Source organism: Balaenoptera borealis, assembly GCF_965194805.1.
Source record: "Balaenoptera borealis genome assembly, chromosome: 2".
Classification (NCBI taxonomy): Eukaryota; Metazoa; Chordata; class Mammalia; order Artiodactyla; family Balaenopteridae; genus Balaenoptera; species Balaenoptera borealis.
Genome location: NC_138867.1, coordinates 129,084,838 through 129,108,056, shown reverse-complemented (window position 1 = coordinate 129,108,056; position 23,219 = coordinate 129,084,838). Strand labels below are relative to the sequence as shown.

General features: G+C 51.1%; 1 protein-coding gene across 3 annotated transcripts in view; it reads left to right on the top strand.

Moving 5' to 3' along the window:
- Nucleotides 1–23,219, top strand: part of ANXA6 (annexin A6) — a 54,799-nt gene that overhangs the window by 12,657 nt on the left and 18,923 nt on the right. For all 3 annotated transcript variants that reach the window (XM_082381485.1, XM_082381483.1, XM_082381484.1), the window contains exons 3-19: nt 4,101–4,191; nt 4,903–4,997; nt 5,870–5,983; nt 6,929–7,019; nt 7,954–8,033; nt 10,054–10,110; nt 10,940–11,033; nt 11,462–11,557; nt 12,183–12,241; nt 13,513–13,635; nt 15,096–15,154; nt 16,547–16,625; nt 18,333–18,414; nt 19,680–19,774; nt 20,352–20,465; nt 22,220–22,310; nt 23,136–23,215. In XM_082381485.1, coding sequence (XP_082237611.1) covers nt 4,101–4,191; nt 4,903–4,997; nt 5,870–5,983; nt 6,929–7,019; nt 7,954–8,033; nt 10,054–10,110; nt 10,940–11,033; nt 11,462–11,557; nt 12,183–12,241; nt 13,513–13,635; nt 15,096–15,154; nt 16,547–16,625; nt 18,333–18,414; nt 19,680–19,774; nt 20,352–20,465; nt 22,220–22,310; nt 23,136–23,215 — 1,500 coding nt within the window. The remainder of the gene's footprint in view (nt 1–4,100; nt 4,192–4,902; nt 4,998–5,869; nt 5,984–6,928; nt 7,020–7,953; nt 8,034–10,053; nt 10,111–10,939; nt 11,034–11,461; nt 11,558–12,182; nt 12,242–13,512; nt 13,636–15,095; nt 15,155–16,546; nt 16,626–18,332; nt 18,415–19,679; nt 19,775–20,351; nt 20,466–22,219; nt 22,311–23,135; nt 23,216–23,219) is intronic.

Genomic DNA, 23,219 nt, shown 5'->3' with positions numbered 1-23,219 from the left:
AGGCAGTCAGGGTGAGGGGGAGAAGTGGGGACAGCTGTGCAGGTGGCACTTGGAGATGCAAATTCACCAGGTTGGTGTGAGAATGACCAATGTTGGGAAACCTGGGTGATTTGAAGGACTGTCCCTGCATCTCTAAATGTGACCAGTGCTGGGGCCCCCCCTGCGCCACCCTCTCCCCATGGCTGTGATCCTGCAGGGTGCTGGGATAACTAGTCTGACAGCCTACTTATTCTTTTTCTTTTTATTTTTTTAACGTCTTTATTGGAGTATAATTGCTTTACAATGGTGTGTTAGTTTCTGCTTTATAATAAAGTGAATCAGTTATACATATACATATGTTCCCATATCTCTTCCCTCTTGCGTCTCCCTCCCTCCCACCCTCCCTATCCCACCCCTCTAGGTGGTCAGAAAGCACCGAGCTGATCTCCCTGTGCTATGCAGCTGCTTCCCACTAGCTATCTATTTTACATTTGGTAGTGTATATATGTCCATGCCACTCCCTCACTTTGTCCCAGCTTACCCTTCCCCCTCCCCATATCCTCAAGTCCATTCTCTAGTAGGTCTGTGTCTTTATTCCCGTCTTGCCCCTAGGTTTTCCATGACTTTTTTTTTTTTTTCCTTAGATTCCATATATATGTGTTAGCATACGGTATTTGTTTTTCTCTTTCTGACTTACTTCACTCTGTATGACAGACTCTAGGTCCATCCACCTCAGTACAAATAACTCAATTTCGTTTCTTTTTATGGCTGAGCAATATTCCACTGTATATATGTGCCACATCTTCTTTATCCATTCATCTGTTGATGGACACTTAGGTTGCTTCCATGTCCTGGCTATTGTAAATAGAGCTGCAATGAACATTTTGGTACATGACTCTTTTTGAATTATGGTTTTCTCAGGGTATATGCCCAGTAGTGGGATTGCTGGGTCATATGGTAGTTCTATTTTTAGTTTTTTAAGGAACCTCCATACTGTTCTCCATAGTGGCTGTGTCAATTTACATTCCCACCAACAGTGCAAGAGTGTTCCCTTTTCTCCACACCCTCTCCAGCATTTATTGTTTCTAGATTTTTTGATGATGGCCATTCTGACCGGTGTGGGATGATATCTCATTCAGACTATACTACAAAGCTACAGTAATCAAGACAGTATGGTACTGGCACAAAAACAGAAATATAGATCAATGGAACAGGGTAGAAAGCCCAGAGATAAACCCACACACATATGGTCACCTTATCTTTGATAAAGGAGGCAAGAATATACAATGGAGAAAAGACAGCCTCTTCAATAAGTGGTGCTGGGAAAACTGGACAGGTACATGTAAAAGTATGAAATTAGAACACTCCCTAACACCATACACAAAAATAAACTCAAAATGGATTAAAGACCTAAATGTAAGGCCAGACACTATCAAACTCTTAGAGGAAAACATAGGCAGAACACTCTATGACATAAATCACAGCAAGATCCTTTTTGACCCACCTCCTAGAGAAATCGAAATAAAAACAAAAATAAACAAATGGGACCTAATGAAACTTAAAAGCTTTTGCACAGCAAAGGAAACCATAAACAAGACCAAAAGACAACCCTCAGAATGGGAGAAAATATTTGCAAATGAAGCAACGGACAAAGGATTAATCTCCAAAATTTACAAGCAGCTCATGCAGCTCAAAATCAAAAAAACAAACAACCCAATCCAAAAATGGGCAGAAGACCTAAATAGACATTTCTCCAAAGAAGATATACAGATTGCCAACAAACACATGAAAGAATGCTCAACATCATTAATCATTAGAGAAATGCAAAGCAAGGCTACTTATTATTGTTGTGCAAAGACCCACATGGGAGAGAGACTGACTTGCAGCTGGCCAAGCCCGCCTCTAAGGGAGCATTTTGATCGGGCCTTGTGTTAGCTGTTAGACTTCTGTCCTCCAGCATGGTATTGCCTCAGCTTTCAGGTGCAGCCTCTGCCCCAAATGCTGCCTCAACCACTGCACTGGGTGAGGAGGGAAGAGAGGGAGGAGGAGAAGCCGCAGCAGGAGAGAAGGTGTCAGCTTACTGCTGGGACCTCTTCCCTTCTTCCTGGGGGCTCCGCTTCCATCCTTCCCCTCTCCTCCTCCTTCTCTCCTGGCCACTTACAATCCCACGATCTTGGCAACTTTGGGCATCCGCAATAGCCCTGAAGAATCTGGGCTTGCTTTCCTGACTGTTCTTGTGTGCTCTCGGCTCCAGGCCTTTGCCGTGCTGTTTCTCTGTATGAAGCCTTTTCCTTCCCTCCCCCACCCCTTGGGCCAGCTGTTGCTCATCCTTTAGGGCTCAGCTTAGCCTTCCCCTCCAGGAAGTCTTCTTTGATTGCTCAGGGTATGTTCACAGTCATGTATCCGCCCATACACCTATCCACCTAGGAAACAAATAGTGCCTAGTTGTGGCAAGCCTTGAGCTAGCTGCTGGGAATACATCAGTGAGCAAGACAGATACGCGTGGAGCTTTCTAAAGGGAGTATCTCTTTTCTGGTCTGGGTATCTGGCGTGTGTTACTTTTTCTTTCTCTGCCCAGCGGTGTGATCAGGTTGCAGGGGATTCACAGGTGGCGGGAAGAGGGCCGTGTCCCTTTCTGGTCATCCTCCCTGCCAGAACTTTAAATAGCAACCCTGCACCCACGCATGCATACCTTGGAGGAGCCAGCAACGGCTGACATAAACCAACAGAGCGTTCAAATGCCAGGCCAGGTCCTGCAGTGCAGGTGCTGGGAGACACAGGACGTGGTCGGAGGCTCATTTGCTGCCGTGCACTTCTTACTGCTCTAGGCACAGTTATGCGAGCCACCTCGCCCCTCCCATGAAGCCTGTCCTGGTTCCCTCATCCAGCTGGAATTGCCCTCCACTGTTTTCCCAAGTTGCTTTGCCTTTGTCATGGGGTATTTATTGCGAGCTCTATGCTAATTTATGTTCTAGTCTCTCTCCTCCACTGGGTCAGAAGCTCATGAAAGTCAGGCTCGGGTCTTCTTTCTCCCTGAATCTTCAGCCTTTCGCATCAGACCTGGCACAGGCTAAGTGCCCTGTCACTGCACTGTGTGCTTAGTGCCCTGGGCTCTGGCATCCACAGCTATCCCAGCTGTCGCTGCTCTCCGGGGCCCCATGGCTGACCCATATCTGACTTCTCTGTGAACCAACCCATTGTGCATTCAGCTTCGATGTCTAAGATTCTCTGACTCTGCCTCTCCCCGCCTTTGTCCCAAGGACCCAGCCAGCTTGTCCTCAGATGCCAGTTCATGGCTCAGTTCACTGGGCCCAGAAGAGCAGCACCTCATCTGGGTGTTGATTCTGAGGGTGGCTCTGGGCCCCCCACCCTGGGCCAGGACCCCACCCTCAGAAGCTGGCAGCTGCAAGGTTTCCGGAGCTAGAGAGCAAAGGGGAACTGGACAGAGATGTGGGTTCTGTGTGACCCCAGCGAGTGGCTTCCCTTTGTGGGGCTTGGTTTCTTTGTTTCCGTGATAGAGATCATCTTAAGCGCTTCTACAAGACACTAAAAAAATCACACTCATGGAGGTGAAAGGGCTTTGTACACCGTAAAGTGCCGTAAACATATGTGGGGCTCTGGTTACTTTTGCAGGAATCATTCCCACCACCTGCACTCAGTCTGGCTTTTATCTCTCCTGGGTCCTGGGAAAGTGGTGCAGAGCCGGGGGCTTGGCTGAGCTCTCCTCCCGTGGGGAAATGGCACCACCCTTGGGGCAGGCAGTGGCAGGAGGTACAGGGAGAGTCCTCCGTACCCTTGCCTGGGCTTTCTGTAGCCAGCGCTCCGTTTTAGGGGCGGGGAGCTCAGCCACACTCCAGGTGAGCGACGACGGTGTCTGGGGTAGGACAGTGCAGGTGGGGATGGAGAGAAGTGGGCAGATTCTATCTCACCATGTACTGGGTCTCTTCAGAGAACTGTGAAAATACACCCCTGGGTCTTGCCGTGGCCATTACGGGGACTGGGTTTGGGGATTTGTGACAAATATCTGATCATTTTAGGGACAGCGGGGACCTTTATCCTGTGGCTAGGGCTGGGAACCCCGTTCAGGGCCAGCACCTCACCCTCTGCTGTTCTCTCCACAGGGTGCCAAGTACCGGGGCTCCATTCACAACTTCCCGGACTTCGACCCCAGCCAGGATGCCGACACTCTGTACAACGCCATGAAGGGCTTCGGTGGGTGCTCGGCCGCCAGGGGTGGGGCCCCAAGGAAGAGAAGCGGGATTCAACTGGGCTTGAGCGTGTCCCCATACCAAAAGGATAGCCCTTTGGGTGGGCAGTGGGGTGGGATGGTGAGATGTACTCAGTCATTCTTTGGTCTCCTCTTTTTATTACTATAATTTTATAATGAACTGTTCCAGACGAATAAAAAGATCTAAGGAGCAGGAGAAACTTTACCCATAGACCTGCCACCCAACTTGAGAAATAGCACTTGCTTCCTCATACAGTTGAAACCTTCATGGTAGGTCCCCCTCCTGATAGCATCACTCTGTCTTTTCCCTTGGGGGTAAGCACTACCCTGAATTTGCTGCTTATTATTCTCCTTTCTTTTCCCTGTCACTGAAAGAACCCTGTCCTGGGCGTTAGGACACCCGGGTTTTTCTAAGCCAGGCTCATTGGGAGACCTTGGGTGAGTCGTTGCTCCTTTCTGGGCCTCAGTTTCCTTATCCGTGTGATGAGGAGCTGGATCACGGGCCCTCTGAGCTCAGATACTACATGTGCTAGGATCTCTCTCAGTGGTGGCTTGTCAGGTCCCCATAGATCCCCCCTCCAACGTCACTGCCTCATGCGAGCAGAAGGCTGATGCTGAGGACTTGCAAGGAGCAGCCCTGGCGGGCTTCCTGGAGGCAGGTTGGGGTAGGGTGACAGGTGCCTCCCCTCTTCTAGGCAGTGACAAGGAGGCCATACTGGAGCTGATTACTTCCCGGAGCAACAGGCAGAGGCAGGAGATCTGCCAGAACTACAAGTCCCTCTATGGCAAGGTAACCATGGCAACCAGAGGGCAGGTGGGATGGGGGGGTGAATGATTTCATTCACCTGTGTGTTCAGGGCCTTTCCTGAGTATTTTACTCCAGGTCAGCCTCTGTGCTGGCAGTTCTGCCCTTTTCTTTTTCTTTTTCTTTTTTTTTTTGGCTGTGTTGGGTCTTCGTTGCTGTGCACGTGCTTTCTCTAGTTGTGGCGAGCTGGGGCTACTCTTCATTGCGGTGCGTGGGCGTCTCATTGCGGTGGCTTCTCTTGCTGCGGAGCAAGGGCTTAAGTAGTTGTGGGCGCGTGGGCTCAGTAGTTGTGGCGCACGGGCTCTAGAGCGCAGGCTCAGTAGTTGTGGCGCTTAGTTGCTCCGTGGCATGTGGGATCTTCCTGGACCAGGGATCAAACTTGTGTCCCCTGCATTGGCAGGCGGATTCTTAACCACTGCGCCACCAGGGAAGTCCCCTCCTTTTTTCTTCTCTCAGGCAGGGACCATTCAGCCACTGGAACATCTAGAGCACCTGCTTCACGCTGGGCACTGTGTTAGGGGTTAGGGCTACACAGGTGAATAAGACCTGAGGGTGTTAACCCTATGGACTCACGGACCGTGGGAGAGACACACAGTGAACAAGTAAACAGAACACGGCAGGGAAGAGGCACAGTGCTGTGGACTTGAATCCTGCCATTTGCTAGCTGCGTGCCTCTGGGCAGGTTACCTGATGTCTCTAAACCCATTTCTGAAGGCTGATGATAGTATGTACCTCCACGAATGAGGATTAAGTGAGATTACTTAGCCCAGTGCCTGTACAGAGTAAGTGCTCATTAAATGTAATTCTTATCATTATAACTGCTCTTCCATCTCCTCCTCCCTCTGCCCCGCAACCAGGACCTCATTGCAGACTTGAAGTACGAGCTGACAGGGAAGTTTGAACGACTGATTGTGGGTCTCATGAGGCCACCTGCCTATAGCGATGCCAAAGAAATTAAAGACGCCATCTCGGTATGAAGCCTGGGTCTGCGCATATGTGAGGGTTGGGGGCGTGGTTAATGGGAGGTTCCAACCTCTCCAGCAAGCGTTCAGTGAGCCCTGCACCCACCCCGCACGTGTGCCCTGCTTCGAGGCAGCTTGCCCAAATCTTATCCCAGGGAGGGCGCCACGGTCTCCTCCAGATGGACAGAGGTGGGACAGGTGTCGGTGTGAGGCCCACACGCCCACCCCAGCAGCTTACAGTCCCGAGGAAGCAGGACACAGGGAAGTGGAGACAGATTGTGTCCAACACCCAAAGGCCAAGGGCATGTTAAAGGAGGTCATGAGGACAGGCCCTGGGCTCGGGGTGGCTGGAGAGGGCGTCACAGAAGATGAGAGGATCAAGCTGGGCCCAGAGCCTGGAGAGGATTTGGTTGATCAGAGTGGGCTGGAGAGGAAATGGCAGGAGCGGCTGAGGAGGTGTGTTCAGGATCTGAGGAGCAGCCCAGGCTAGTGGAGGTAGAAAGTCGCTCCCCACCAAGCAGGGAGAGACCAAATGCCCTTGAGTGTACTTAGCACTTTACAGTTTATAAAGTGCTATGATCTTTGCCTCAGATGAGCTAGTAAACATGAATTTGTTTCTAACTAATAAACTTAGCCAGGTAAGAGGTTATCACCTTCTCATTTTTCCTGTGAGTTCAGTAGAGCAACTAGTATCATCTCCATTTTATAGATGAGAAAAGAGAGGTGCAGAAAGATAAAGTTTTTTTTAATGAGCAATCATAAAGCAAGCTGCAGGCAGAGGTGGCTCTAGAACCCCTGTCTCAGGGCAGCAGCTCCAGCTTGGTGCCTAAGAGCTATGTTAGGGGCACCCTGAGTGCTGCGGTTTTCCTTGCTCTGACCACCCCAGGTTCCCATCTTGGGGCTGGTGGCCTCCCATCCCAACCCTTGACTCACATGCCCCTTCCCTTCTCCCAGGGCATTGGTACCGATGAGAAGTGCCTCATTGAGATCTTGGCTTCGCGGACCAACGAGCAGATCCACCAGCTGGTGGCAGCGTACAAAGATGGTGAGAAGAGCAGGGGGGGCCGTTCAGGGTTTTTCAGATGTGTAATGAAGGTGATCACAAGAGTAGGGACCCTAAGACTCTACCCGTTCACCTTTTTTTCTCCTTCCCTCTGTTCTGTCCATCCATCCAATAAGTACCTGCTCTGTGCTGGGCAGTGTGCTAGGTTCTCAGGATATGGCGGTGGGCATCCGTATAGTTCCTGCCTGAGAGCTTATAGATTAATGAGGTAACGAGGGATACAGGTAATAAACAGGTAAACAAATGAACATGATGATGACTTGTTGTGGTGAAGAGTTATGAAAGAAACAAACAGAGAACAAGCATCCGACTTTAACTGGGGAGGACGTGCTTCAGACAGGTGGTCAGGGAAGCCTGTCTTGGGAGGAAACGAGAAGGATCCAGTTGTGCACAGAGTGGGGAAGAAGACCCAGGAGAGGGAAAGGCAAGACCAAAGGCCCTCGAGCAGAATAAGCCTGGTATCCAGTGCGAGGCTAGAGCAGTAGAGGGCAGGACAGGATTACACAGGGCCGTGTAGGCCAAGAGAGCGAGACAATGTTTATTCCAAGCCCAGTGGGAAACAGAGGAGCCCACGATGAATGTGGGCTTTAAGACAGTCACCCATGTTGCTGTGGATTGGAGAAGCAGAGAGAACAGTCAGAAGGCTGTAGCCACTGTCCAGGTGAGTGACGATGGTGTCTGGGGTAGGACAGCGCAGGTGGGGATAGAGAGACGTGGGCAGATTCCATCTCATCACATCATGGGTCAGTACAGAGAACTGTGAAAATACACCCTGGGTCTTGCCATGGCTGTCCTGGAGACTGGGTTTGGGAATTTGTCACAAATATCTGATCATTTTAGGGGCAGCAGGGACTTTTATCCTGGTTTCCTGGGGTGTCCTGGGGATGGGGCTAGAGCTTGTGTTCCTTCCCCGCAGCCTACGAGCGAGACCTGGAGGCTGACATCACTGGGGACACCTCTGGTCACTTCCAGAAGATGCTCGTGGTCCTGCTGCAGGTTGGTCCACCTTGGGGCCCTCCCCGAGCTCTCTGCCAGGGTGCAGGGGGCTGTGAGCACCTTCTCCCTGTTTTCTCAAACAGGGTGGCCCGTGAGGGCCTCCTTGGTGGTTCTGCACATATAAAGTCCTCCTTGGTGTTTTGTGGCCTCCCCTCCCCCTCTGCCCATCTTATCCTCAAACTTGAGATGGTTTCTCTCTGGCTCACCTGGGTGTGGAATCTGAGCGTCCAGGGTCTATTCTGTCCCCCGTGGCTTGCACAGGCAGGTGACCTGCATTTCTTTTCACATACCCTGTCTCTCTTGTGCTCCTGTGTCCTCCTTCCTCTCTCCACACATACCCCTTCCCCCTCCTCTCCAGCCTCGCTCCTGCCATGGCTTCCCCAGCCACTGCACCTACCTGAGCTCACCAGCAGGGGCGCCAGCGGGGGCATAGCATCTCTGGAGCTGCCTGCGTGGCATTCCCCCGTAGCCAAGCCCTGCTACTCCCTCCCACCCACGGATGACAAAAAAAGAGAGCATAAAGATGCTGCACACGGTGTCCATGGCTGAGTTCTGCCTGCCCAAGTTGGGTTTTTTCCTTTGTTCATTTCCCCCCACATACGTTTTTTATAAAAAAAACACTTTGAGTTAGTTGCTGACATTTAAAACTAGGGAGATTTTGGTCCAAAACCAGATCTCTAGATTCTTTTGAGTAATCGAAAGCTCTGGCAACAGCAGGCCTGCATTCTGCACGACTGCGGTGTCTGGAGTACACATCCCACCCTGCTGCTTATCCTCTCCCTGCCCAGCCCCATGGGAACCTCTGTGACCGCTGGCCCCTTGGGAACAGGCATTGAGGTATCTCAAGTCCAGCTCCAAGGACCAAACTTTTAGGGAGCTTTATATATAAAGCCACCTCTTTGTTTCTTTCATTGCCCCCCCCCCCCCCGTTTTACAGCAGCTGCTCCCAGTTCTCTTCCTCTTGTTACCATAACTATCCTCATTCCGTATTAAGCAGCTGCGGAATTATCAGGAGATGATCTTCAAGAGTGGGAAAGCGTGGCCTTTGCCCCCATTTTCAAAGTGCATGTTCCGGACAGGAGCGTTCCAGCCTGTATCTTGGAGTCAAGGATGTGGCCTCCTCAGTATCTAACATCTAGCAGGCGGTTACATGGCACAGATTGTAAGCGTACCGGCTCTGTCTCCTTAGGCTGACTCCCAAAGAGAACCAGGGGGTTTGAGATCCTGAAATGCACAGTTCAGGGGGAACAGGAGATAAGCGTAGGCTTGACCTCTGCCCACATAACTAGGAGCCCAGTATGGCTGGCCCCTGGCCCCCATGAGTATCCCCCTCTGTCTGATGGGGCATAGGGCGTGGGTGGAGTGACAGGAACACAAATAGGATTTGGTGCCTTCACAGCTTGTGAGCTCAGATCTCAGGCCCCCAGTCTCAAATCCTCATTGGTGAATTCCTTGGGTTAAGATATGGGAGCCCCTAACAGAATGCAAATATGCAGACCTTTGACCCCTATGATATTGTTGGATGGCCTCGTGGGCCATGCCAGGACTTGTGGCAGGAGTCCTATCCTCAGAGATGTTCTCATTACAAGGCTTCCTCTGGGGTGGAGGCACCTAGGAAGACATTGGTTATTCTCAGGACTCCCGTGTTTGGTCCAAGCTCCAAGTATGAGGGAGAAGCCAGTGGGAGGGGCCCTATGATTTGCTGCAAAATAGATGCTGTGGTCTGTTTTTTTTTCTTTTTCTTTTTTTTTTTTGGCTGCCCTGCGCGGCGTGTGGGATTTCAGTTCCTCAACCAGGGATTGAACCCAGGCCCTCAGCGGTGAGAGCTCGGATCATAACCACTGGACCACCAGGGAATTCCCAGGTGCTGTGGTCTTGATCCAGTGGCTGCTGTCAGTCTCTTCTCCTGGACACTCTGGGCCACCACGGTTTTCCCAGTCCTCCCTGTCTCCACCACTGGCATCCAGGCTTTGTCCTGGCTCTGGTATTTGAACCACGTGTTCCTTGTCTTTCTGCCCAGGGAACCAGGGAGGAGGATGATGTAGTGAGCGAGGACCTGGTGCAGCAGGACGTCCAGGTAAATCAGCACCAGTGGAGGTCCCCGGGCACAGCGAGGCAGCCCTGAGAGAGGGGAGAGGTTGGGCATCCAGGGAAGGGCTGGAGGCAAAGTAATTTGCATCAGATACCAGAAATAACTGACTCACAGCCATCATTTATACAGTGCCTTGTTGAAGAAAGGACTTAAGTTAGCTTTCAAAGGTACACAGTATGTAAAGTTGGTGAGATGTATTTTGGAGCTTTTCATCATTTGTTCATTTATTCATTCAGTTAATTCATATTTATTGAACACTTACTATGTGCCAGGCATTCTGCCAAGCATTGGGGAATCCTAAATGAACAAAGTCAGACAGCACTGGGGAGACAGGCATATATTAATCACACAAACACCTTCCCTATGGATATACCATACATTCCAGGTGTTTTGAGCTCCCACTATGTGCCAGTAACACTGCAGCAGTAGATACAGAGAATATAAGACATAATTCCTGTTCTTGAGGAGCCCATGTCATAGTGGGAAGCAAGGCATATAAATATTATAATATACACTGGATCAAAGCTATAAAGAAACAGGAAGCCTAGAAGAGGGAGGGAAGGAAAGAGAACTCTGCCTAGGGACATCAGGAAGTGCTTTGAGAACAGGTGGGACGTTTAATCTGGGCCCTGAAGTGTGAGTAGGAGTTTCCCCAGAAAGAAAGGGAGAAAGCTGTACAGGTGTATGCAGATGTCCTGAGGCTACCAATTACTGGCATGTTCAGGGATCTGACAGCAGTTCTGAGTGGCTTGGCTGGTGAGTTCTGTCTCCTGCGGTTTCCTCTTTTAGTTAAGTTCCACCTCTTCCCCTTCAGGACCTGTATGAGGCAGGGGAACTGAAATGGGGAACAGATGAAGCCCAGTTCATTTACATTTTGGGAAATCGCAGCAAGCAGCACCTTCGGTTGGGTAAGCTCCAGAGAAGACCTACAGCTGCCCCCTTGGAGTTACGCCAAGATTTCCTTTCTCTTTTCCTTTTCTGCTAAGGGAGCATGATCGCTGCCTCGTCCACAACCCAAACACTAGTCTTGATTTTATTAGACGGTGGTTTGTATAGGCCCTCATGAGAGGCCTTAACAGGATGTTCAGCCCCTCCGTCTCAGTACCAGTCCTGTCTTCATGTTGGAGCAGGAGGTGTACACAGTCCCTCACAGCGGACGCAGCGAGGCTGCATGGTGGCTGGTGATGTGCACGACCTCCCTGACCCTCCCTAAGTGCCAGCCCTGCCTTCATGGTGGCACTCTGGTCCTGGCCACTGTGCCTCCCCTTCTGAAGTCCCCATTCCTTCCAGTGTTATGGGGGTGCTCTTGACACCCCTTTCTCTCTGTCGGACTCAGTGTTTGATGAGTATCTGAAGACCACAGGGAAGCCGATCGAAGCCAGCATCCGAGGGGAGCTGTCCGGGGACTTTGAGAAGCTGATGCTTGCTATGGGTACGTCCTGACATTGCATTCCCGGGGCCTTGGAGGGATTCAGGGATTCTGACCCAGGAACAGGGGAATTGTATGGTATGGAGGTGGGAAGGAGAAAACCAGATTGTTTGCAAGCCAGACATTTCAAGAGACAGTATGTCAGCCCGGGGTAGGTTGTGTGTATGTGTTTCTTGGGGGAGAGCTACGGCCCAGCCCTCATCTTGCCCAGAGCTATCCCCCACCAACCCTATTTAAAGTAGTCAGGTTCTACCGCGCTCTGCCAGCAAGATCCAGAGGTTCAGCCGGTACCTTTCTGTTGAGGAACTACCTTTCCCAGCCCCATCCCAGATGCTTCCCCATCTGACCCAGTTCCCTGTGAAACCCCGAAGGACCAGAAAGTGGAAGGGGGGTCCTTGCATTGCACTCCCCACATTACAACAGGCCCATTTCCCAATTTCTCTATCCCCTGGGTTTGTGATAAAAGTGGTGGGTCTGGGGTGCTCCAGGACTGCGGCTTATCAGGAACCAGGTTCTTCCCAGGTTTGAACTTGGTGGCCCCCAAGGAATGGAAACAAAAAAGGGCTCGGGCCACCCCTTCGTCCTTCCGAGGCAGCCAGAATAACTACCTCTTCCCCCCTCTTCTCAGTGAAGTGCATCCGGAGCACCCCAGAGTATTTTGCTGAGAGGCTCTTCAAGGCCATGAAGGTGCGTGGTGGGGTTGATGTGAATGAGGCAGGGGGATGGGGGCTCTGCACGCCTCCGCAGGACTGTCGGGAGTCTGGCAAATCCTTGGGGTCCACCGGCCAAAGAGAGTGTTCAAGGCGTTGACCACAGGACAGCGTGATGGCACTTTGTCCCAGGTGAGCTCCAGAGCCTGGAGTGCTGCCTGGTCACACACCTGCCCACCCAGTACCTGCCCTGTCCTCATGATTGATCAGAGGGTGCAGTGACCGCCTGCACCCGATCCAGCTAGCCAGCTGGGTTGGAAGCCCATGCTTTTTTTCTTTTTTTTTTTTTTAATTTTTATTGGAGTATAGTTGATTTACACTGTTGTGTTAGTTTCAGGTGTACAGCAAAGTGAATCTGTTATACATATACATACATCTGCTCTTTTTTAGATTCTTTTCCCATATAGGCCGTTACAGAGTATTGAGTAGAGTTCCCTGTGCTATACAGTAGGTCCTTATTAGTTATCTATTTTATACATAGTAGTGTGTATATGTCAATCCCAATCGGAAGCCCATGCTTTTTAAATACTATTAAACAGAATGTTTATATACAATGTGCATAAGTAAGTGAAAAACACTTTGGCATTTTCTGCCAAGATTCGTGATGTTCATCCCTGGGACCCGGGTACTGAGGATAGTGCTTCCCAGGACTTTACACACATGACACACAGAAAGTGGTGATATTTCCATAGTGCACCAGGCTGAATGAACACAGTCATTTGTTGCCAGAGGCCATAGGCCCAAAGTCCCTGCATGGCCATCCCACAAGGACAAGTGGCCTGTAGCCCATCCTCTGTCTTCCAGCGCCAGAGTGAGCTGGACAGCTGGGCCCCGCAGAGACGTTTGCCTGTATGATGTATTCATAAGAACATTCATAGCAGTATTGTCCATATTATGAAAGAACTAGAAACAACCCAGTGTCCATCAGGAGCAGCATGGACAAATAAATGCATAGTGGTGTATTTACAGAGTTCCAAAATGTGCAAACCTAAACGACGTATTGCTTAGAGTTACAAAGTTAGGTAAAATTATGAGGGTATCAAGGATGGGAGTGACATGAGGTGGGGGGAGGAAGGAGATAAAAGCAGGAGGGACACACAGGGAGCTTTGGAGGGATTGGCAATTTGCTTCTTTCGTTCTTAATTTTAACATTTTATCACAAAAAGTTGTATTTTCAGTTGAGCTGGGGGCTGTCAGCACTCCAGCCTCCTCTCAACTCCCCATCCCCCAAACCCACTTGTCTTGCAGGGGCTGGGGACTCGGGACAACACCCTGATCCGCATCATGGTCTCCCGCAGTGAGCTGGACATGCTTGACATCCGGGAGATATTCCGGACGAAATATGAAAAGTCCCTGTACAGCATGATCAAGGTGAGGCGCTCACGGGGGTACAGAGAGGGCTGGGGAGCTCTCCCAAGAGAAAAGGCACTGTCCTGGAAAGCTGGGCATCTCATGGGGATTCCAGGAGCCTCAGCCTGTGGCACCTTCAGGGAATTTAAGGCAGCTCAACAGAGGAGCAAGTGTCCAGGGTGCTTGTAAGACATGAGGCACCTCTTTAGAGGAAGGCAGGGCGGGGCCATGAAGAGCATGAAGTTGAATCCAGGTTGAGGACTCCATCCCTAGGGCAGTGAGAGGTGAGCCTCCTGAAGGCAGCAGGAGGCACTGAAGAACACAAAGGAGGGTTTATTTGGGACCTGTTCGTCCTGGGCCAGGCGATGACTCTGGGCTGTCCAGCCCACGAGACTGGAAACAGGAGACAGATGCAGAGCTGGTTGGGTTCTCCTTGTTTCGGGTGAGTGGGATAAAGCTTTCTGAGTTCAAGCTGTGCTCCCAAAGTGTGTTTCTTTTTTTTTTTTCTTTATAAATTTATTTATTGATTTATTGATTTTTGGCTGCGTTGGGTCTTTGTTGCTGCGCGCGGGTTTTCTCTAGTTGCAGTGAGCGGGGCCTACTCTTCGTTGCGGTGCTCGGGCTTCTCATTGCGGTGGCTTCTCTTGTTGCGGAGCACGGGCTCTAGGCGCACGGGCTTCAGTAGTTGTGGCTCATGGGCTCTAGAGCACAGGTTCAGTAGTTGTGGCGCACGGGCTCAGTTGCTCCGCGGTATGTGGGGTCTTCCTGGACCAGGGATCGAACCCGTGTCCCCTGCATTGGCAGGCGGATTCTTAACCACTGCACCACCAGGGAAGCCCCCCAAAGTGTATTTCTAAATAGGAATTGTATAGGCATTGTGTGCAAAAATGTCCCATGGAAAATGTTTGGGAAAAAGTAGAATAAGCAAAGATAAGTCAGCTTCTTTACCTCAGAACTTCTCACAGCCTTCACTATAGTTTGTCCATTATGAGGCTCCAAGAGGGATGTAGAATATGCCGTGTCTATCAAATGTACATTTGTTTGTTTGGTTTTGGCACTCCCAATGTTTTTGCTCAGGGAGCCCTGTTTTATGGACTATTTCATGTGGGAGAGCGTGGCTGGGGATTATCTGGTGGCAGGGGTGTGCTGAGGCCAGCTGTCTGGGGAAGGCATCTCTTCTTAATTCCACGTTCAGTAAAGGCATATCGGTAGCTTGGAATTGTCCATTGGAGGTATTTACACCACGGAAATTGGCAAATGCTACAAATCAGGGCTTTTTTTTCTTTTTTTCCCAGAGAGCCAGTTGTTAACACTCACCAGTACACCACTTTCTGGTCTCAGCCACCTCCAGACAGGAGGAGAGTCAGGGCTGCTGTGACTATGTGGTCAGCCTCCCCCTGTTTGGGGGAGAACCTCCCCTCCTTGTCTGAGAGGATCCCAGGGCTGAGTGAGAGGTAACCTTTCTCTGTGTTTCTCCCCAGAACGACACCTCTGGCGAGTACAAGAAGACTCTGCTGAAGCTGTGTGGGGGAGATGATGAGTAAGTGACCTCCTGGCCGAGGACTGGAGGGCGTGGCCGGTCAGGATTCTCTTGGCTTCATCTGGATGGATGGGTGGATGGATGGATGGATGGATGGATGGATGGATGGATGGATGATGGATTGGATGAGCTTGGGGATTCCCCGAAGGTCAGAGCACCACACAGGTGAAAGTCTGCGTGTCCATGTATGTGCACATGAGTGTGGTCTCCCATACATGGAGACATCTACTCTTGTGAACTTGGAAATTAGTCTGGGGGTGTGGACCAGGAATCAGAATGTGACGGTCTAGGCCCCGCTACTTTCTTCACAGGTGCTTCTCGGTTTCATCATCTGTTAAATGGAAAACATACAGATGCCTGCTCTGACTGCTTGTTTATTCAGCGTCTCTGTATTAAGTACTCTCCACATGCAGGCATTGAGGGGAAGCACAGTGATGATGCCTCCGGCCTAGAAAGGCATACAGACCAGGGTGTATGTACATGATGGGGAAGTATACGAGCCTCTGAGAGCCCTCAGAGGGTGCACTCCCAGACAGGGCGGAGAGGCTCCTGGAGATAATGAGGCTGAGACGCAAGGAGGAAGGTGAAGAGGTGAGGACAGGGGCTGGAGGGCGAGTGTTTGGGGTGGAGAGAGGGCCTAGAGAGGAGAAGGCACAGCCTGGTTCATTTATGTAACTGAGGTCGCACTTTTGTAGCATGCTGGGGAGAGATGAGGCTGAGAGGTGAGCAGGGTCCGGGGCCTCTTCCTGGCACACGGACCTCACCTAAGGGTAGCAGAGAGCCAGCCATTGGAGGAGTGAAATTGGGGCATGACTTGACCAGATTTGGGTGCTAGGAAAGGAACTACAGGTACTCTGATTTCCCTTCTCTGGGGCTTATAACGATCCAGTTAAGTAGGGAATACGAGAGCCTCCTGTTTACCTTTGTTAAGCGCCTTAGGGGCTGATTCAGTTCAGCAGATATTTACCTGGCAACTAATAAACCGGGGTGCTTAGCAGAAGGAGAGGTAGAGATGGCGTGGCCCTAAGCTGGTCATGGACATGTCTGAGAGGGGAGACTTGGATAGAAGTCACTCAGATTATAAAGAGGAAAGGGGAGGTTGAGGGACTAGAGAAATCATCTCCTGCATGGGGCCTGGCGCCAGGAAGGCTGCTGCTCAGAGCCAGCATGGTAGGGGGGGTCGCAAGAGAGGGTAGAAGGTTCTCAGAAGTGGAGGGAGGGCTATGGTGAATGGGTGAGGCCCAGGCGGGAGAGAAGGGAAAGCCAGATGGATTTACTTAAAGTGTGTGTGCGTGAGTGTGTGTATGTGTGTGTGTAAGCGTGTGTTGTGTGTGTGAGTGTTGCCCACGATGACCTTCCCTCCTGTCCTCTCCCTAACACCCTCCATTCCAGTGCTGCTGGCAAGTTCTTCCCGGAGGCAGCGCAGGTGGCCTATCAGATGTGGGAACTTAGTGCAGTGGCCCGAGTAGAGGTCAGACCCTCCCCCCCTCCTGCTTGACCTCTTGACCGCAGCTTCCACTCTTCCGCTCGCACCTTCCTGCTGCTCTGGTTGGCACCCAGCTGCCCCCTGGTGGCCAACCCGAGACGTTGAGTCTCACGTCTTGAAGCTTCCTGTTCTCCGCGGAGTGATGGATGGGTGGGTGGGCACTCTGGTGTTGGCATCTGATTCCTGCATTCACCTCTCACATGCTGGGAGGTGTTCTGCCCCACTAACTACTAACAGACCTTGCCAGATGGAGACCTGGTTGGTTCAATAGCAGGGCCTATCCCATCCTGGGTCCAACAGTTGGGTTTTGGAGGCATGAAAGCTGAGAACAGATGGGCACCCCGGGTGCACTGGGGGATTCTTGGTCATCCTGACCATCCTCAGACCCAGGGCCCACACAGGGCAAGAAGGAAGGGTTTCACAGAAGCACTCAGGGCAAACGCATCCAGGGACTCTCGTAGCACTTAGCCCCTACGAAAATATTTGGAACCTAGGACTCTATTACTCGCTCGCTAGCTACCTTCGGCAGGTCCCCACATCTCTCTGTCTCCATCTCTCAGACGAGGCTGTTAGACATGGCAGTCTGGATGCCCTCCAAGGGCTCTTGTGCTCTGATGTTCTAGGACAGCGTTTCCCAAATTATAAGGCAAGAGCTGTCATTGCAGATGATCTTAAGTCATATGAGAAATGAATTGAGTTTTTTTTCTGGGGAGGGGGACCTCCATGGCATTAAATAACCCTGACTCCACATAGTGAGAAAGCTGCTCCACTTCACTTTCATCAACCTTATTGTTAATGTCAAAGAAGGAGTCTCAGTTTGGTGCCTCATCTTTGCCATAGTCGCTAATTTCCCCTTTTCACAAAGAGCTGAGAGAGCTAGCTTCAGGTTCACAGCTTTTGGCAAGCAACGGTGTCTTGTTAAATTTGGTGGTATTTGAAAACATGTTTTTTGTTTATATGACATTTATTTTCATGGGTTATTATCAGTTAATGGCACATGACACCAACTTTCTATTCATGATAGTGATATAAAATTATTTTCATTCATTAATTCATTGAGCAAATTTTTTTTTGAGAGCTTACCCCTGTGTCAGGCACTGCTGCAGGCTCTTGGGATATATCAAAGAACGAAATGGACCAAAATCCTTGCCCTTTAGGAATATTTAAATGCACTTCAAAATGAATGCATTTAAATAAAACAGAAAAGAAGCTGAATTAAGTTAAAATATTAAGAAATAGCATAGGGCGTACACAAATATAGAAAACATTATGAAGGTCATTCAGGAGTGATTGAAATTTGGGCAACTCTGTTCTGGTATTTCAGAACATTTCAGCTGCCTTTTCAGGGAGAGCGTTTCTCTAAGAGGCAAGAAGACCTTGGCAACAGAGCAGGGTTCTGAGCGACTGGGTTCCAGTGCAGCTGGGCCAGAGCTGACTCCTGGGGCAGGAGCCCAGCCTCTCTTCCCCTGACAGCACTTGCCCTGCTCCCAGGCCTGGGTCTGTCTCTCTCCTCCCTCTCTCAGCTCTAGGGCAGGGGTCTGTCTGCTGTGCCTTCACCCCCGCCTCTTTCCCCCCAAGCTGCTTGGTTTGGGGCTCATGGGGAAAGCCTCCCCTCCCTCGCATGCTCCTGTCTTGGCCTGGCCCCTGGGGGGGCCTCCAGGCACCTGCTGAGTCACTTTCTGCTTCTTGCAGGTGAAAGGAACCGTGCACCCAGCTGGTGACTTTAACCCTGACGCAGATGCCAAAGCCTTGCGGAAAGCCATGAAGGGACTTGGTAAGGGGCACGTGAAAGGGACCAGGTTGGCCTCTGGAAGCAGCAGGGGTGGCAGGTGTGGCAATGGGCCTGGCAGGGGCAAGAACTGAGGCCTCAGACTGGGGTCTGCAGGATGACGGGCACTTTATTTGCTTTGAGTCTCCACCCCCCTGGAGTCTCCAGCTCCCATGGTATAGGGAGGAGGGGAGTGAGGGGGTTTGTAAGGAACATTCCCAGAGACCAAGGTGCTCCCAGGCCCTGGTATAGAAAAAAGTACTAGGTGATAAGGCTGGGTTTTTGCTCTGGCTTTGCTGCTGACTCACTGTGTGACTTTGGGCAAGTCCCGTAACCCACCTGGGGGTCTCAGTATCTCCATGCATAAAATAAGGGGTGTGGACCCTGTAACCCAAGAGGCCAGTTCTGGCATGGGAACACCCCCTGCTGGTTACCCATGTCCAGGCCTCCATTTGGCTCAGGTGAGAAGAACCACCTGTGGGTGGGGTGGCCTGTCCTCAGGAAGGCCAGCGGGGACAGAGCATCTGGGTTTGGCTTCCATTGCCCTTTCTCCCCCATCTGTCTAACAACACCTCCCAGGGGACCTTGGGCTAAGTCTTTTACCTTCTGGGCCTCATTTTCATTTGTCTCATGGGAATAATAATATCTACCAAGCATATCTAGGACTGTGAGATGACAGGGGTAAAAATGCTCTTGAAAGATAGAGTCCTTAAAAAATTAATTAATAAATAAATAAGGACAGAGTCCTGTGCCAGGTCTGAGGTTGATGGCATTGATCTGAGGGGCAGGAAATGGTACCCTGATGCCTTCCAGAGTCAACCTGCTGTGGTTAGAGGGACTTGGGGTCCAGCTTTCAGGGCGTTACAGAGAAAGGACACAGGGTCCCCAAAAGGACTTAGGTTGTCAGGTTGGAAGGATCCCTTAGTAACCCCTCCAGCTCTTCATGAAACAGAAGGGGAGGGGACTTGTCCAAGGGGATAGCCATTGCCAGAGCTGGGACTGGAACTCAGAAGCCCTGGCTCTCAACCCGGTGCTCTCTGCTCCCCCAGGGGTCTTTTTTTCCTCAGCTAGTGACAGAGCAGAAAGAAGTGCAGAAGGAATCCAGGGGAAGTTAGTGGCTTGGGCCAGAAGCAAGGCTCCTGCAGGGACTTGAGGGCATAAGACTGCCTAGCCTGGCCCCTACCCTGACAAAGGTGGATGGGGCCCATCACTGGGGGAGATGGGGGAGCTGGGCCAAGGCCTTCCTCTGAACTGTGGCTTTGGGGACTCAGGAACTGATGAGGGCACCATCACTGACATCATCACGCACCGCAGCAATGCCCAACGGCAGCAGATCCGCCAGACCTTCAAGTCTCACTTCGGCCGGGTAAGGACCTCAGCCTGGGCCCTGGGCCCCGCATCCACGCTCCTCCTTGGAGGGAGCTCGGCCTGTCACAGCCAGCTCTGCACCTGGGTCTTCATGGCAGTGGGACCCCCTGTGGCCACGTGTTCTTGGAGTGTCTCCAGCACTGGATTTGGACTGCCTGCACGCACACCTCTCCCTCCCACTGCACCCCGGGTTCCTTGTGGTCAGCAACACGTGTGTGACTGGCTCCACTTAGAGCTTCGATCAGGGATATGAGTTGTGTTAGTGGCATCTAGTTTTGGCTGACCAGTTTCCCCAGGATGGAAATGGCACTGCCCCCTTTCCTTCCCTGTCTCCTGCCTCCAAGGAGAACAAGCAGGTCTTCCTCCAGCTTGGTTTTTTTCCCCCACCCTCTTTGGCTTCCTCAAAACAGTGAACCCAACATCAGCCAGGACAGACACAGGCTCCCACGATCCCTGCATCCACTTGGAGCCCCCTCTCCTCCTTCCATGTCTCCTCCCTCCATGTCTCCTCCCTGTCCCAAGTCACATGTGGGCAAGTGCTGTTGTTGGCATGACCTTGGCTCTGCCCTCTGCAGGACTTGATGGCTGACCTGAAGTCTGAGCTCTCTGGAGACCTGGCGAGGCTGATTCTGGGGCTCATGATGCCACCGGCCCATTATGATGCCAAGCAGTTGAAGAAAGCCATGGAGGTAAGGTGTGGGCACCACGGGAGAGGGGTCCAGTCTATGTGGGTGCTGGGGGGGACACAGGCACTCTTCCCAAGCCCAGGTGTGTTGGGTGTAACTCCTTGGTAGAGCCCCTCCCACGCCTCTCCTGGGCTCAGTGTCTTAGCTCAGTTCCCTGTCTCATCAACCCACAAGGCAAGGCTTTTCTTTTGTCCCCATTTTACAGATGAGGAAGCTGAGGCTCAGAGCTTAAGTTACTTGGTTAAAGTCATAGCACTAGGAAGTAGCAGAGCTGGAATTCTGATCAAGTCTGTCTGATTCGAGTGCCTGACTTGACAACCACATGAAACCACTAGAGTTTTCGGCTCCTTAAGGATTAAGAGGAGAACAGACATTCCCTGGGCAAAGCAAATTGAGATTATTGTCCTTTTAAAATTCCTGGACAAAAAAAATGAATGACTTAAAAACATGGAATTAGGAGAAGGATGGGGCTAGACCATGGATCTCAGAACACTCTGAGGATAAGGCTGTCCTCATCACACACCAGCTTTTAATAAAGAGACTGTTGAAGCTCTCCTTCAGGTCAGAGAACCCAGGGACCGGTTGACCACTGGGCAGTAACCTCCCAGGACAGAGACACGTCTTACCTTTTTTTTTTTTTTTTTTTTTAAAGTACCTGGCCAGAGCTAACATTTGATGATTCCATAGTTTTCTGGGAGGACAGTGTTTTGTTGTTGTTTTTTTAATTTTATTTATTTATTTATTTATTTATTTATTTATGGCTGTGTTGGGTCTTCGTTTCTGTGCGAGGGCTTTCTCTAGTTGCGGCAAGTGGGGGCCACTCTTCATCGCAGTGCGCGGGCCTCTCGCTGTCGCAGCCTCTCTTGTTGCGGAGTACAGACTCCAGATGCGCAGGCTCAGTAGTTGTGGCTCACGGGCCTAGTTGCTCCACGGCATGTGGGATCTTCCCAGACCAGGGCTCGAACCCGTGTCCCCTGCACTGGCAGGCAGATTCTCAACCACTGCGCCACCAGGGAAGCCCACGTCTTACCTTTTTTTATAGCCATTGCCCCAGCAGCTTGCACAGTGACTGGCACATAATGGCTGCTTAACAGATATTTGAATCCATCAGTCAACCAGTCTTGTCTGCCTCCTTCCCGCCCCCAAAGTGGGGACCTGAGAATAATGGGTTCCCCAGCTGCCTCAGTCCATGTATCATCCATCAAATCCAAATGTAAACAAATGTAGCTTGTTGTTTTCCTTAAAGCACGGAACTTTTTTTTTCTTCTGACAAATATGTGTTCACCATGAAAGCTTGGGAAAACATACACAGAGCAAAAAAGAAGAAAATAAAAATCATCTGTGATCCCTCACCCACCCGGAGACCACAATCACTGTTACGCTGTGATGCATGTCCTCTGTCCTTTTTATGTACTTAGATATAAATATTTATATTCAGATATATATGCATATAAGTATTTTTATACACACACACATACCCATATCCTGTATATTCTTTTCTTTTTAAAATTTTTGGTCCAAAGCACTTCTCATGGGAGGTTCTGGAAATCTTTACAAGCTAGTGTGGTCCCTTGATTGTGCCAAGGTCTGGTCTGGGGGCCACATCTGAGGGTAAAAAGAAAACTAGGGAAGGCTTGGTCTGAGCGTTGACGTCCTGCGTGGTTTCTTGGAGCAGGGCTCTCTTTGACCTGGGCCCCTCGGGCCTCTGCACGGGGGTCAGGGCTGTGGTTCAGATCCTCTTTGCCTTGACCTTCTAGGGAGCTGGCACAGACGAAAAGGCTCTCATCGAAATCCTGGCCACTCGGACCAACGCCGAAATCCGGGCCATCAATGAGGCCTATAAGGAGGGTGAGTGTGGGAGGCCTGGGGCCAGTGCCGCTGGGAGGTGGGGGAGGGGGGGAAGAGCAGGTCCCCCAGCTCCTGGCCTCACCCTACAGCCCTGCCCCATCTCCCTCCTCTCAGGCCACGAGGCTTTGATAAGTCCGTTGGGTGTGCCCAGCCCTGTGTCTGGGGAAAGGGTGCCCCAGACGGAGTCCCAGCAGGACAGAGGCCTGGAGGTAGAAGAGGGTTTGACTGGGAGTGGGAGAGAGAGCACCCAGGCCACTGGAGAGAGAGGGTGGCTTCATGGGCGTTCGGCCTGTGCAGTCACACAGGGCCCCGCATTCAGAAGGCCCCGTGCCTGGTTACATGCTTTGCTGTCACCGTCTTGAAATTTTTAATAAATTTGTAACAAATGATCCCATATTATCCTGAAGAACCTTGCGTGTCAGTCAAAAACGTTTTAAGCATTTTCTCTTCTGAGCAGCTTTAAAATGGTAGAATCTTTGAGCAGGGAAGTGACATGATCAGAGCTGTGCTTTTGGGTCCAGCAACTGCCATGCAGGAGCGAAGGTAGGAAAGAGAGTGAAGACAGAGAGGCCGTTGTATGGGAGAGGGGAGAGGCACTGAGCCCTCAGCAGGGACAGGAGCAGAGGGAGATGATGGACCGATGGGCACATCACTGTCAAAATCAACAGGAAGGTAGCTGGATGCCCCCAAGAGCCAACTACAAACTCCTTCATCTCCACCACCCTGCCAGCACTGCTCTGACTTCAGTCTGCACTTCTAGGACCCCTTCCCCATCCCATGTCCTTCTTGGCCAGCAGGTGCCCACACCTCCTTTCTCTGTCTTAGACTATCACAAGTCCCTGGAAGATGCTCTGAGCTCAGACACGTCCGGCCATTTCAGGAGGATCCTCATCTCTCTGGCCACGGTGT